Source organism: Mixophyes fleayi, chromosome 8 (assembly GCF_038048845.1).
Source record: "Mixophyes fleayi isolate aMixFle1 chromosome 8, aMixFle1.hap1, whole genome shotgun sequence".
Lineage (NCBI taxonomy): Eukaryota > Metazoa > Chordata > Amphibia > Anura > Limnodynastidae > Mixophyes > Mixophyes fleayi.
The window spans coordinates 132,227,789-132,243,042 of NC_134409.1; the positions used below are offsets into that span (position 1 = coordinate 132,227,789).

General features: G+C 41.4%; 1 protein-coding gene across 2 annotated transcripts in view; it reads left to right on the plus strand.

Annotated features, from left to right (window-relative positions):
• Positions 1 to 15,254, plus strand: part of COL7A1 (collagen type VII alpha 1 chain) — a 151,663-nt gene that overhangs the window by 98,004 nt on the left and 38,405 nt on the right. For both annotated transcript variants that reach the window (XM_075183607.1, XM_075183606.1), the window contains exons 57-76: positions 184 to 228; positions 911 to 946; positions 1,167 to 1,208; positions 1,798 to 1,878; positions 3,634 to 3,669; positions 5,021 to 5,056; positions 5,777 to 5,857; positions 7,648 to 7,683; positions 7,776 to 7,847; positions 8,133 to 8,177; positions 8,286 to 8,321; positions 8,913 to 8,948; positions 10,446 to 10,550; positions 11,384 to 11,419; positions 11,573 to 11,608; positions 12,519 to 12,566; positions 12,670 to 12,705; positions 13,669 to 13,794; positions 14,544 to 14,753; positions 15,007 to 15,042. In XM_075183607.1, coding sequence (XP_075039708.1) covers positions 184 to 228; positions 911 to 946; positions 1,167 to 1,208; positions 1,798 to 1,878; positions 3,634 to 3,669; positions 5,021 to 5,056; positions 5,777 to 5,857; positions 7,648 to 7,683; positions 7,776 to 7,847; positions 8,133 to 8,177; positions 8,286 to 8,321; positions 8,913 to 8,948; positions 10,446 to 10,550; positions 11,384 to 11,419; positions 11,573 to 11,608; positions 12,519 to 12,566; positions 12,670 to 12,705; positions 13,669 to 13,794; positions 14,544 to 14,753; positions 15,007 to 15,042 — 1,215 coding nt within the window. The remainder of the gene's footprint in view (positions 1 to 183; positions 229 to 910; positions 947 to 1,166; positions 1,209 to 1,797; positions 1,879 to 3,633; positions 3,670 to 5,020; positions 5,057 to 5,776; positions 5,858 to 7,647; positions 7,684 to 7,775; positions 7,848 to 8,132; positions 8,178 to 8,285; positions 8,322 to 8,912; positions 8,949 to 10,445; positions 10,551 to 11,383; positions 11,420 to 11,572; positions 11,609 to 12,518; positions 12,567 to 12,669; positions 12,706 to 13,668; positions 13,795 to 14,543; positions 14,754 to 15,006; positions 15,043 to 15,254) is intronic.

Sequence of the window (15,254 nt, forward strand, 5' to 3'; positions counted from 1 at the left end):
TTTTATACTAGAGCTGCTTTTTAGTCCTAGTCTGTCCCTGGTATATTGGAGATTAATATATATATTATGTTTAATGATTGATTAATTGTTCTCCTGTTTCTTGGTGTCCGGCATAAGAAAGGGCCCATGGTTATTCCTCAGTCTCGTCTCCTTATAGCTTTCTATCCTTTTGTTTTTTCCTAGGGGAGTCCCGGGACGGCCGGCGGTAAAGGTGATCGCGGTGATACAGTAAGTACCAGTTTCCTCCTCTTCACCGTTCTGGCATTAGGTGCTGATGGTGTATTATGTACAATACAATGGTAATCGTATAAAGGATAGCGATCGGTTAGATATGGAAGGTTACCGGACCGGCCCCATTAGGCTCGTTTATCATTTTAATTTTTAGAAACACGGTATAGGCGTTTTTTTTAATTTAAGTGAATGGAAAGATATTTTAAGGACATTTTGAAATGTAAAATAGCTTAAAACAAAAAATATACTTTTTTTTACATTTATTAACCTTTATTTAGTCAGCAGTGGTGGACATGTAGCCTTAACTGATCTAATTACAGTTGAAAAACAACACAGGTACTCCATTCAATGAGAATCCTTGCTAGGGCTCATCCGCCAGGGAACTCTGGATCCATGAATCTCTAGGACATCGACCCCGCTTGCCACAGCGATGGCGCAGATATCCACAGCAATAGACTAGTGTCTGCACCATTGTCTTGCAGTAACAACTTTAATACACTTTAATTAAATGGTGCAACTCACAGTGAGCAGAATACCCCAATAAACTATCTCATTATAAATGCCCAATCAGCTCACATAAATAGTTGGTTTTTGGTTTGCTTAGTCTGACTTAAAATAATCACCAATGTAATGAATCCTTTATCATCAATGTTATATTATTCATTCTCTTGTAATCTAGGGGCCTCAGGGACCCCAGGGACCTCAAGGAAAACCAGTAAGAATATATATATGTTTTCAGTCCTTCTTGGCCTCTGTCTGCGTGTGTGTGTGTGTGTGTGTGTGTGTGTGTGTGTGTGTGTGTGTGTGTGTGTATATATATATATATATATATATATATATATATATATATATATATATATAATGTGTGTATATGTATATGTAATAAATGATCTGATTCTATTTGGTGTTTTAATTAAGGTTTTTTACATTTTTAGGGATCTGTTGACTCTGTAGTTGCCGGAATGAAAGGAGACAGGGTGAGTGTCGTTACGCAATTACAATGAATATATGCAAAATAAATAGTCACACTTAGGATCCAGTTGGGGAATATCTGTAAACAGTGGTGTAGTAAGGTGTTAAATATAGTAACTATCACCTATCACCACATAATAGTATTGGGTTTTCATAGTCTCCATCATAGTATAATATATCACATGCAAAAAACCATTTACTGATCTTCCATCGTGTTCGGGAACACAATAAAGGATAAACCAGAGGTGCTGGAAGCCATAGCAGCCAATCAAATCATTTTCCAAACCATATTAGAATAAAGTCAGACTGATATTCATTAGAAACAGTTTTAATTACACCTGAATAAAAGTTTTGGGTCGGGGGCTGCTGATTGCAGCCGTTTTATCTGCGGCTCTGCTGACAAATCAGATACATGGCAGCAGAGGGGGATGTGAGCAGGAGGACCAATCACAAACCAAGGCACAATGTCGTCATTATAGAGGATGCTTCACAATGTTCTGTATTGAATTGTTACTTCTAGCTCATCAATCTCATAGTACATGTGGGTCATATAATATATGATGATGCTCATCTGTAATTACTCTGTATATTTAGGGTGATGATGGAGACCCTGGAGAGCATGGAATGAAAGGACAAAAAGGGGAAGGCGGTGTAAATGGGATTCCTGGTGAGAGGGTACGTATCTAATAGGGCTATTCTCTAATACACAGTGATATTGTAGCTTTTTCCAGATGCCCCAAACAATCTGAAAAGGGATTCATCAGAGAAAATGACTTTACCCCAGTCCTCAGCAGTCCAATAACTGTACCTTTTGCAGACTATCAGTCTGTCCCTGATGTTTTTCCTGGAGAGAAGTGGCTTCTTTGACTTCTTGACACCAGGCCACCCTCTAAAAGTCTTCACCTCACTGTGCATGCACTCACACCTGCCTGCTGCCATTCCTGAGCAAGCTCTGCACTGGTGGTACCCCGATCTCACAGCTGAATCAACTTTAGGAGACGCTCCTGGTGCTTGCTGGACGTTCTTGGGCGCCCTGAAGCTTTCATCACAACTATTGAACCTCTCTCCTTGAAGTTCTCGATGATCCGATAAATGGTTGATTTAGGTGCAATCTTACTAACAGCAATATCGTTGCCTGTGAAGTCCTTTTAGTGCAAAGCAATGATGTCTGCACGTGTTTCCTTGCAGCTAACCATGGTTAACAGAGGAAGAACAATGATTTCAAGCACCACCATCCTTTTAAAGCTTCCAGTCTGTTATTCTAACTCAATCAGCATGACAGAGTGATCTCCAGCCTTGTCCTCGTCAACACTCTCACCTGTGTTAACAAGAGAATCACTGACCTGATGTCAGCTGGTCCTTTTGTGGCAGGGCTGAAATGCAGTGAAAATGTGGTTTTTGGGATAAAGTTCATTGTCATGGCAAAGAGGGACTTTGAAATTAATTGCATTTCATCTGATCACTCTTCATGACATTCTGGAGTATATGCAAATTGCCATCATAAAAACTGAGGCAGCAGTCTGTGATATATTAATAAAATAAATAAATAAAAATAATAAAATAACATTAATTAATAAAATATTAATAATTATAATATAATAACTATATTCTAATACACTGATATTCTCTTTAAACTCTAATAAACTCTGATATATTTTATAGTATTTCATACCATTGATGTTGGAAGGGGTATTAACCTCTCATATTAGTGGATTGAACATGTAGTAGCTGCAGAATTCACTAGATATAAATAACATTACTCAGGCAGTAGCATTGTAGCAGTCATTTAGGGACTTTAGATGTCCATATCGGTCAAATGATTAATTATACAAGATGTAGCTATCCTAATGCTGGTCACATACACAAGGGTTTTGCTGTTACTGGCCAATAAACAACTGGATTATTAACCAATTCCACCATACAGAGAGCAGCCACATATTGAATGAACTGACGGCTTCTTGTCTAGCGGGTTGTTCATCCAAATACAACAATCACATTCACAGACACAATCATTGTAGTAGTGGATGTGCTACATGCACAATAATCCGATCAAGTCAAATGATCAGCGAACTCACACCTCAATCCAATCCCTGTCGGTGACAGTCGCCTGATATTTTCCTACCCTAGTGATCGGCTTTATCAGTGATTCGGGAATTTCTCCCAATCCACACACATAAAACAACACTCATATGAGTTCACTGAAAACGTTTGTATCGTATGATACGTTCCCACCCCGTGTGGTCACGGGAAGTCTTCTTGGGCAACGAGTTTTACACAAATAATAACACCTGAGATACAGCGTCTTATACTGGGAACCTCTGCGAAAAATGTGACATTGTAAACGACCACGTTATTATGGTAATTTGGTTATTCACCGTGGTTATTTATAAGTAAAATGTTATGATGTTAATAATGTTTATTTTTACGCAGGGTGTAGAAGGACTAAGAGGGCTACCAGGGAATCGGGTGAGTTTCCATGTTTGTTGATAACATTCATATACAGTGAATGACATATATCCCAGACACTAATGACAACAGGCTGATGTCTCCCTGTGTCATTTACTGAACGTACAAGACTTCAAGACTACTGGCCAAGACCCGGGATCCTGAAAGGGTTTTACTAATACCTGAGGATAAATGTATCAAGTTGCCAGTTTTTGGCGGGTTTGAAAAGTGGAGATGTTGCCTATAGCAACCAATCAGATTCTAGTTATCATTTATTGAGTACATTCTATAAAATGACAGCTAGAATCTGATCGGTTGCTATAGGCAACATCTCCACTTTTCAAACCTGCCGAAAACTCTCAGCTTGATACATTTACCCCCCTGGAGTTTAACGCGCTCGGGAAAGGTGTGAAGGTCATTCAGTGCAGTAGGGAATGACTTCTGGTTGTTTGCCCCTCACAACCAACCAATTAGATGTCACCATCTACGACACTGACCATTTCACCCTCTCCAGACATTTTCCAGTCGATTGCTATCGAAACTAGCGGTCGGCATTAACCACCAGGTATGTGCACAACTCCTTCATCTCGACCTCCCAAAATTTCAATGGATTAAGAACTCTTTGGTCACTTTGTTTATACATTTGAGCTGAGAAGATCAACCACATTCTTTAAAGTTGTGCTGATGATTCTGCAGCAATTTAAATAATTTAAAATATAAGGTTTCTAAAACACCCAAATGACTAATTAGCAGCTATGCCCACACCGTAATATTACATTAGCCTGCTCTGTAATGTTCCATTAACGTTCAATATAGTTCTGTATGAAGTGTACAATGTCCGTATTAGGACATCAGGTGACGCAGGTTGAAAGGGGAAGGGGTGAAACAATTGTCACATGACATTGTTTTGATTTTTAAGGGGAATCTCTATTTTTTCGTTTTTCTCAGAACATTTTAACGGAAAAGTGATGAAGAGTACCAAAATGACAGTGTACTTGTCGCCTACACACCATGCATGCAGTCAGTTTGAGGGCTAGTGAGGTCAAGTGCCTCATTACCTGCTGAATAGACAGGTCACATGAGCAAAAACATTGTAGCTGCCTACAAAACCCTCGCGTCCATTATATGTAGGTGACGGGTGCTCTTTATTGACAGGAGAGTGCCCTTACTCTGTTCTTTCTTTTGCAGATTAGAATACTTTTATTAATACAAGACAGAGGAAGTTTTATAATCGGCTATTAAGGGCCCTGTAAAATCACCTCCCACCCTATTCCACGTCTTCCCTTTAAATGACATTTCTTGAGCACTGACTTTTTAGGATTGTGCACAGTTGTGTAAGAACTGGTGATATCTCTATGTCCCTGTTTTGTAGGGGGATCCTGGTGATCGCGGAAGTCCTGGAGAAAAGGTAAACAACAGCTGTATACCCCCTAACTATTATATATATCGATAGAGTAGGGAGACTGTTACTGTGTCTGTGGTACAGTGTTAATATATGGAGGGTTTATTGACATATGTGACATCAGAGCTTAGTTATAAAGCTGCAAATTCAGCCCGCAGAGCGTCTTGTGACATTACGCACCCAGTCTGTTCATAAATGATCTCCAAACTGGGCAGAACCAGCCTCAGGTACAATAATTGGGCTCAGAAATCCTTTGTGGTTGACACCGTGGCAATACATTTGTCTTGGTACCATAATGCACCATGTTTATGTTTCGGTACATTGGCCATTATTTTCAATCTCTTTTTATAGGCTTGGTATGTGTGTTTGGTGTATAATTTTTGTGCCATATAAAGTGTACGGCTGGGAACGCATGTGGGAAGAAAATCATTCACAATCTCCTACTCTCACACAGACACAACGCTTTGAATTCTGTGTGCCGGGTGGACCGGCGGCCATGGATAATACCAGCTTGGTTATGTTTGTGCATTGCTTTGCCCAGTTTAGACCATGGCCCGTGCTGGTGTCCTTCATTCCACCGGATCCTGTGCTAATAACATCCAGATTCCCAGTGGCATGAAGTGCATTAGCCGAGCCTTTGAGCGGCGTTCAGTTGCACCGTGGCCCTCCGAGCGATCACTGCGCACCGTGGTCATGTGATCACATTCTACCCCGGTTTTTTTATAGGGCGAACGTGGACCACCGGGAAATGATGGAAGAAATGGACTTGATGGAAAACCTGGACAAGCGGGGTCCCCAGGACTAAGGGTAAATGGAAACATTTTTTTTTGTACTTGATTTTCATAATTCTCAGAAAATGTAAAGGGGAACTCCGACTAGCAGAACTGCCGTGGGTCCAATCAGCTCCTAACCCTGTCCACAGACACTGGCACTCCTTTGGGCTGTGTGCCAGGATTATCCCGGGAGCTGAGAAGCCGGAGTGGATTTTCCACAAACACTGAGGGTCACAGGCATGAATTCCCCGGGGTTCTGTTTATTGGGCAGGGGAGGGAACGGAGGGAGCACATATTTAAATGGTATTGTACTTTGACACACAGTTGTATTTTTCATCTTCATACACATTTTATTTACCTACATTGGTTCTAAAAACATCACAATTTTGTTCCGTAATAATATTTTAATTAAACATTTACATTCTATGCATTAAACATTGGCTCATTTTGATGATACATTAATTATTCCTTGATTTCAGAAATCCCAAAACTTACATTTTCATATCCATAATGAAATACATAGTTCTGTTTTAACCTGACATTCTTCTGCAGTTCTGTTAAGAATGAAAGTATTGATCCCGCACACATACAGACAGCTGAGTCTCCTCCTACGTTTATGGGACAGTGTCCTGATGGGATCTGATGCCGGTTCAAAAAGTGTGCAGGCATTTGTGTTGCTGTGACATGATCGGCCCTGACCCTGTATATCAATCCACCGTTCCACACGGTGCATTCATCCTGAGCAAGTCTGCAATGCTGTCAGTCACTCTTTGACTGCTCAGTTCGAGAAGCCCCTCCCTCCTAACATGATAACCTGCTGCAGAAAAGTCAGAGAGATCATGATTAATATTTTTAGTTAATTAAAAACACTCCAGTGATTTGAGGGATATTGTTCAGCTCAGAAATATACAGCCAGTTTTGAATAATATGAAGAACCAGGTTGGTTTAAAGGGAATGGAAACCCCGGCAGCATGTGATTGGCTGAGGGACTTGGCTGCAGTGGTGATCACCTAGCCAAAGAAGAGGCCATAGCTTTGGATGGTTGTGTAACATGATCTGGTCACGTCAGGGCTGCCACCAGAAATTGTGGGGCCCAGTACAAATGTAACATCCAGGGCCCCCCTCCTTCCTTCTCTCACCCCACTCTCATTTTTAGATTATCCTCTACCCAACATTTGCCTTCTCCCCCATTCTCTATATTCACCCCTCATACCTGGCTTCATTTAACCCCTACAGTAGTTTACTCACCTCTCTGCATCTTCTTATTATCTCCTTTCGACTCCTCTCTATTGACAGCACTGTGACATTATTAATTGCATGACGTCAGCGATGCTGCCGGGAGCCTCTTTGCCTTGTTGTGGCTCTGAAACAAATAGCGGTAGCTGTGGGGCCCCCGACATCTTGGGAATGGAGGCAGACATGATGCCTACAAGGGGGGCTTCTGCTGCATCCTTAATTACACGCAGAGGTCTCTCCTCACATCACCTCTCACATCTCAAGAGCAGTTGCTACCTAAAAATGATGCTTGCTACCTCCCTTAATTCGCTGCGGAGGCCCCCTCCCCTAATAAATTTGTCTGGACCCAGGGCTGGTGGGGCCCCTCTCTGCTGTTGGGCCCCATACAGCGGTACTCCCTGTACCCCCCTGATGGCGGCCCTGGGTCACGTTACCCCACTGCTGCTCAGTTCCTCAGCCAATCTGGGTAAATATTGCAGTAAGTCCGGGGATTTCCATCCCCTTTAAAACTCATAATAGAAATAATTTTTCAGCAGCATTAACAGGTGATTATTCTCCTATCTATGTTTTATCTGTCTTTTATTATAGGGTGATACAGGCAAACAGGGAGACCCCGGGCGAGATGTAAGTATTTCAGTCTGAACATACACTTTTTGTTATTCATTTTTATTTTGTTCCCCTGTATTTTGTTAATCTCTCTGTGGCCTCTATTTCAGGGACTTGCAGGACTAAGAGGGGAACAAGGACCACCTGGACAAATTGGCCCAATTGGGCCCCCAGGAGTACCGGTAAGTAGACAGTGACCACACTAGAGCGTTTAAAGCAGACCTGTCATCGACTCACACTATTCATTCATGTCTCAGTGATGTCACTAGTTCCTTCCCAGTGAGTTGATTGGCTGCATTCCCGTGAATGTTGATTCTGCTTCAGTACAGGTCTCCCCCCCCTACACTTATTGGTCTAGTGTGCATGACACCAACAGTTGAATGAGTAGCCAGGAATATATTGTATCGACCTTGTTTGAAATTGCACTTTGTATTTTAATAACGTTCATTTTTTCCATGACAAAAAAGGGGAAACCGGGGGAAGATGGGAAACCGGGGCTTAACGGAAAAAATGTGAGTAACCCCATATTTTACTGTTATTTGATATAAACAGATTATAACATTACAGTATTAGTGTGTGGACTTTCAGCCAATGTTATAGAATCTGCTTTTACTTTGTAGGGAGAGGAAGGAACTCCGGGAGAAGATGGAAGGAAGGTGAGCACAGACATTAATGTGATCCGGGGGGGTCTCCATTCTACAGCTGAAGTTTTCTGCCAATGTGGTGGTGGGAGGGGGGGGTGTATAGGGTCACACTGCCAATTTTTCTGCTGCAATTTAATTTTGTTAAAATCACCGCTGAAAATCTACGCACATATATTCTGGTAGACGTCCAGTAAATTGTATTGTAGGATGTCACACCATTCATTTTCCTCCAGCGACCCTCTGGCAGTTACTGGCATCGTTCAGCCGAGCGGACAATGCCGTCACAAACTACGGTCTGACTCAGCAACACCTTATTGTATGGGGTGCCAAAGTGACTGATAAATATGCCTAATTTAAAATTTATCCATGCATCCAATTACATGGCGGAATAAATACTAGAGTACGCACAGTAACCATGGTATGTAACTGGTGTCCCAGGGTTACTTAGTTCATTGGCTCCATCCAATGTCAGCAGAAGAGCTCACGAAAAAGCCACAATAGAACTAAAGCACAAACGTAACTCGTTCACACAAAGTGACGGAGCTTATCACCGTTACGGCGAACTGTATTAACGCTCACGTCTTTTTTCTTTCTTCGCTTTAGGGTGATAAAGGTGAATCGGGTCCTTCAGGCAGAGACGTAAGTAGCTCAGAATTTGTGCCTATTTACTAATAACGTAAGAACTGAGTGAGCAGAGCGATCCTTATGCAGACGTACAAATTCCAATCGAGTTCATCAGGCAGCGCCGTCAGTCATGTGACGGCTACACCATGGTATGTGGTGAATCATCAGGGCCCAGAGAGCAATCTGGTCATTTGGCCCAATCACCGCATAACCGATTCTGTGTAGTGCAATGACCAGTTGCACATGTGTTATCTGTCACCCAAAATGTTATTTTGGGTGAAAGAATAACTTAAAATAAAATGACAAATAATTACTTACCAGCGACGCCCCATTTGTTGATTCGCTGGGGTCCGTAATAATTCCCACAATACACTCTGCTCTCCCGGACGCGCTCAGCCTATTTGGAACAAGCCCAAAGGGAATTCCCCTCCACGGAGACCTTCTTATTTACATCGGAGACCATAGCAGGTTCTGTGCAGTTTTAATTTCATCTCTAACCGTTCCAATCAAAGGTAAAGTTTTGTAAAACGAATTAAGTGACTAAATAAAGTTAACTTGTTGCTCAGCAAGTTAAGGATATTGATTGTATAATTAATTCACGCTGAGTGAATGACTTAAGATCACAGTTTAAAACCCATTAAAGGTCGTTCATTGACGAAGCGCAAAATGTTCGCTGTGCATGGCAAAAGCAGACGTGGATTTGCCGATACTTCTGATGCACTTGGATCAATGTAATAAAAGCTTCACACGGACACAAAATTGCCTCATGTAGAGACAGTGCCTATGTCCCCTCACTCTCACCATTCATTTCAGTCACAGATGAGGCTAAACCAAGCAGTAGTTTATGATAAACACAGGAAAGTTTATTTCAATGAAAGTAATGGTTCTAAAGTGGTAGTAGGTTGGATGTGACGTTTACACTTTTGCATTGGTTCACCGGAGATTTTACTCTCCCTCCACACACGCTGGCTCACTTCTAAGTTGCAGAGAGGTCTGCTGAGAGCAGAGGGTAAGTGTACCCCTTGACGTGCGCTGGACGAGACATCCAGGGGCAGTGGTATAAAGACAAGGCGTTGCTCGTCGGGCATGCTTGGTAACTGGCCGCCATTGTTAGCACCTTGTGATTTTGGAGTAGACTTTGTCTCCCTGCCCCTAAAATGATGATGGCATCATACTAAGATCTTTTTATGGACTTCCTTTTGGAATGTTTGTATCAGTGCAGAACTGGAACTGTTCACAAACTGATGGATATGTGATGAAGAAACAGAATGAATACAAGGTTTGTCATAGAAGACAATCTCAGGGGTAGATTTACTAAACCACCTAAACAAGAAAAATGGAGGTGTTGCCCATAGCAACCAATCAGATTCTAGCTATCATTTATCTAGTACATTCTAGAACATGATAGGTAGAATCTGATTGGTTGCTATGGGCAACACTTTCACTTTTCCTTTTTAGACGCTTTAGTACATTGTCCTTCTTCTCAAGCTCAACCTTTCTTTTGTGTCCTAGGGTCGTGATGGATCTAAAGGTGCCCAGGGGGAAGGAGGCTCAACGGGTCCTCCTGGTCCGTCGGGTGTTCCTGGACAACCAGGGCTGATAGGTCCTCCAGGACAGGTACGGTGTCTGTGGATCTCAAACCACCTCCTTAGATTGTAGGCTCCTCGGGTCGGAGACCTCTTTGCTATTGCATTCAAATGTCTGACCTTACTCTTAACTCTGTATATTATTATCTATTGTAAGGTGCTGCCTAATATACATACATGTACAATATATACATATACATACACAATCTATACATGTCACATATTTCTGCAGACCCCTGTTGTAATACAGGATGATTTTATTCCTGGAAAGCAGCAACTTCCTTAGCTATATAAATATTAGTCAGATGAGCTGGTCTGCAACTTCCCCTTAACACCAAATGTAATAAAACTTTGACGATATCCTGGAGATGGAGGAGTCTGAAAATGTTCTTAAAATTGTCTTTGATTTAATGACTAAAAAAAAGTCTTTTAATAAGTTTTGATTTTCAGTGCAAAAATAATTTTTGGGCTCTTAAAATATATATATATATATATATATATATATATATATATATATATATATAATTATATGCTTCATACCAATATATTTATAACTGCCCTATATTCTCTCCTCAGACAATATATTTTCTTACTTAATCAAAGCAGAGAACTGATTCAGCCCAATATAACACACCCACTGTTTACTCATTAACATAAGGAGCATCTGAAAAACTAATGATTAGAATATGGAATTTAAAGACAGAGAATCCTAGAGACAAGTTTAGAGAACATTTCTGTTCTTCCTTCTTGATAGAATATCCCCATTAATCTATAATATACCCGTAATGCACATCAACTGCAGATATGCTGTTTGTGTTGGCAAACTGATCAATATTCATAGTCACTGTTTTTTTGTTTCATTAGGGAATTCCCGGATTAGCAGGTTCCAATGGAGCAAAGGTACGGTACATTTCCTTTTAGCATCTGTGTATTTGTAATATTAAAGATCGGTTCTGATGTTGGTGATGAATCATCAATTGTTCTGTCGTAAGCTATGCATCTAATTAATTATGGTTATTTTAATGATAACGTATTATATCATTTTTCCCCAAGGGTGACAGAGGGGAATCGGGACCTAGAGGTGAACAGGTGTGTACCTATTCCACAGAAGAGTGCTTTCAATATTTTTCAGTTTATCGTAAAACATTGAATACATAGTCAGATTGTTCAGACCCCTTTGTAAAGTCACACAGTATTCTGGAAGACCACTGACCATCATTTACAGTCATGCACTGGTGTCGAGATTTTTTAGCAAGTAGATTGATTTGGGGCATACCAAGGATGGGGTTTACTCTACGCACCTAGATTCAGAAAGGTGTCCTCAAGTAGCCTCACAGCACTGGGGTCATCAGTTTGATTCCCGACCATGGCCCTATCTGTGTGGAGTTTGTATGTTCTTACCGTGTTTGGGTGGGTTGCCTCCGGGTGCTCTGGTTTCCTCCCACAGTCAAAAAGAAACTACTGGTAGATTAATTGGCTGTTGATTAAGACGGACCCTAGTGTGTGGTAAGGAATTTAGACTGTAAATGGGGGGTAGAGACTGATGGTGAATGATTAAATATCTCTGTACAGCGCTGCTTTATATAGTGGTGCTATATAAATAAGCAATAATAATCATATTTATTTAAGTTCACTCCAAGGGGTAAATGTATCAAGCTGAGATTTTTCCGGCGGGTTTGAAAAGTGGAGATGTTGCCTATAGCAGCCAATCAGATTCTAGCTATCATTTTGTAGAATGTACTAAATAAATGATAACTAGAATCTGATTGGTTTTTCAAACCCGCCGAAAAACTCTCAGCTTAATACATTTACCCCCAAGTGTCATTTAATTGTACATGTTTCTTATCCGGATTTTCAGTATTAAGGGTTTTGTGTTTTCGTTTTTATATTTTTTTTTGTAATCTAATCAGTTCGAGATGACGGTTCTTTTTGTAACTTAGGCCCAACTTGTAATACAAGTAAATCAAAACCACGTATTATCTTTTCCTTGTCTGAACAGGGGAGACCTGGAGAAACCGGTCAGAAGGGGGAGTCTGGCACTGCCGCAGTGAGTGTGTTTATGATAATAAAGGATGATCACCTCCTGTACGATGGATGTGACAGTATGGCGGCATGTCTTAGCACTTGTAATAATCCATTTTGTTTTGCAGAACGTGGAGAAATCCCTCAGCATTTTGGGGATTAAGGTAAACAGTTATTTTTTGCCAACCTATATCTGCTCCACTTTTTGTCTTGTCCTGCGTTTAGGTGTCCCACACTAATGGTACAAAGGGTCCGCCTGCAAATACTATAGCTGGCTGCGCAATCTGGTCATGCAATCCAATTGTTTCTCATCAAGTTAGGAATCTAATTGAATTAGGTTGAAAATTTTCAGCCAAGATGATCGCATTGAAGCTGATTAATACTGTTTATTATAATCAGAATCCTGGCGCCTTTGTTGTATGTGCATCTTACTGTGTGTAAGATAGAACAGCGCTGTTTTCTTTGAACTACAATTTGTTGTCTCTATACTTAGAGAATATTCCAAGCCGTGCGCAGGGGGTTTGGCCAACAGATTGTAGTTCAAGTTCAACCTCATTGCTCCTTTCTTCCCCACAGCATTGTGCAGAAAGAACACAAGGGCTGGGAGTAGCGGGCAGCCGAGAGGGAGCTTTGTACTGACCATAAGCAGTGCATACTTGGCTTATAAATTTCAATGAAATTTACAAGTTAAACCCATTAAGAAAAAGATGCAAAATGAAAAAGTCGTTTAGTCTTGGACGTGTTTGTTTGAGAGCAGAAGCAGTTATTGGAGTGTGGCTGCCTACTGCACATGCACAGTGGTAACTGTCGGGGTATCTGGGGTGGAGAGAGCCAGCTTTGAGAGAACCAAAAATCCGATTCTTTGTATAACAGGGGAAAGGTCTTGTGAGGGTACTCAGTTCAACAGGTTCTCCAGTTATATGTAGCCGAGCTCCATATAAAGATGGTAACTGGCTGAGCTAGATGGAAGATTGATTGAGTCCATTGCTATTGGTTGGGGTGTCGCACAGAGTATCTAGCAGCCCTTTTCCATCAGGAATCTAGAAGAATTTTAGAGGTCTCTAGATCAGTGTGAACATATGGCTAATACCACTCACCGCTGAAAGTATATTCTTTTTCTCTTACAGATTTCTACTCTGAAAGATGTCATTGAAGTCTTTGATGATGGCTCAGGAACGTCCCTTCTCCCTGTCCAGAAGAAAATTAAGGGAGAACCGGGAGATACTGGAGAGAAGGGAGCTCCCGGAAAAGATGTATGTCGCCAAGCATTCCTCCATTCACTCGCTTACTCGCTCTAAGCATTGCGACGTTGTGTCGCTTTTGACGTTCTCACGTGGGTTAATTAGGTCATTGAGTGGATGGGCTGGTGACCTTAGTCAAATAATGTCACTTCTATGGTGAGCAATATGGAAATGTAAGAGCTAATACAGTGATGTAGGAGAAGGGACAGTATGGAACTGGACATGGAAGATGAGTGGGTAGATAAGAAGGGAGGAACCCTGAGGTATGGGGGTAACAACAACAAGGACGAGAGCCAAGCGGAGTTAGATAAGAGACAGGGTGGTGGTAGGAGGAGGAGAAGAGAAACGTAGGGGCAGATACCATTCTGAGAGCCCTAAGACAGGCAGGTGTGGGACAAATGTCTGTGGACGAGATAGGTAGAATGTGTGTGATACATGTTGGAGTAGATCGTGGAGAGACGGAGCCTTTAACACTACCAGTGAGCTAAATGCTGGAATAAACGGTCTTCAGGTTACCCTGAACAATTCAGAGCGGAGTTCTCCCGAGAGGAAGCTTTTAACTCTTTTCATATTTTATAGCTTTGATGAAACTTGTGGTCTCAAATTTAGGTTTATATTGTTTATAGATGACAATGAAATGGTGATACCATCTGAACGGTAGAAATCTCCGGTTAAAGTAGTAATTGAGTTCCTGTCATTTGATAGTTTGTCCTGACATGTTATCTCGGTGGAAAGTGATTGGGATGTCTCTTTCTTCTTAGGGAACCATGGGATTTCCTGGAGAGAGAGGGTTTAAAGGAGACAAGGGTGACCAAGGCCCTCAGGGACCACAGGGACCAACTGGTCGTGCCATTGGAGAGAGAGGCCCCGAAGGACCACCTGGACAGGCCGGAGAGTCTGGAAAACCCGGAATCCCAGGAGTTCCGGGGAGGGCAGGAGAACCAGGAGAGCAAGGAAAGCCAGGAGACAAGGTGGAGAACCAAATTATATCTGTCCAAAGAGAGACCACACATAAACCACTATGGGATAAAGAAAGATAAACAAGTGTCCTTAATTTGTTCCAGGAAATGTCCCTAGAGATATCATTTGAGATATCACATTCTTTGTAAGAACTGAACAGAGTATGGGAAGGGGACACATCTAATCATGTCTTCCCATCCATATCACGCTATAGAATTGTCAGCTCTTTCTCATTTCACAAAGTTATATGTGTTTACTTTCCAGGGAGACCGAGGAGACAAAGGGGGACAAGGAGACCCTGTAAGTAATCCACAAATTACCATATCATCCGCGTATATCCGTGCATGGTACATCTCTCAATGCAGCTAAATGCAAAAACTGAGATATCCATATATAAAACATGTTCTACTCCAGAGTGATACAAGATGTTCCACCCAATAATAAACTTTTCATGTAACAAATGGGACAGATAGTAACATGGCAGATTTCCTAGTGTATAAATATTTTTAGTG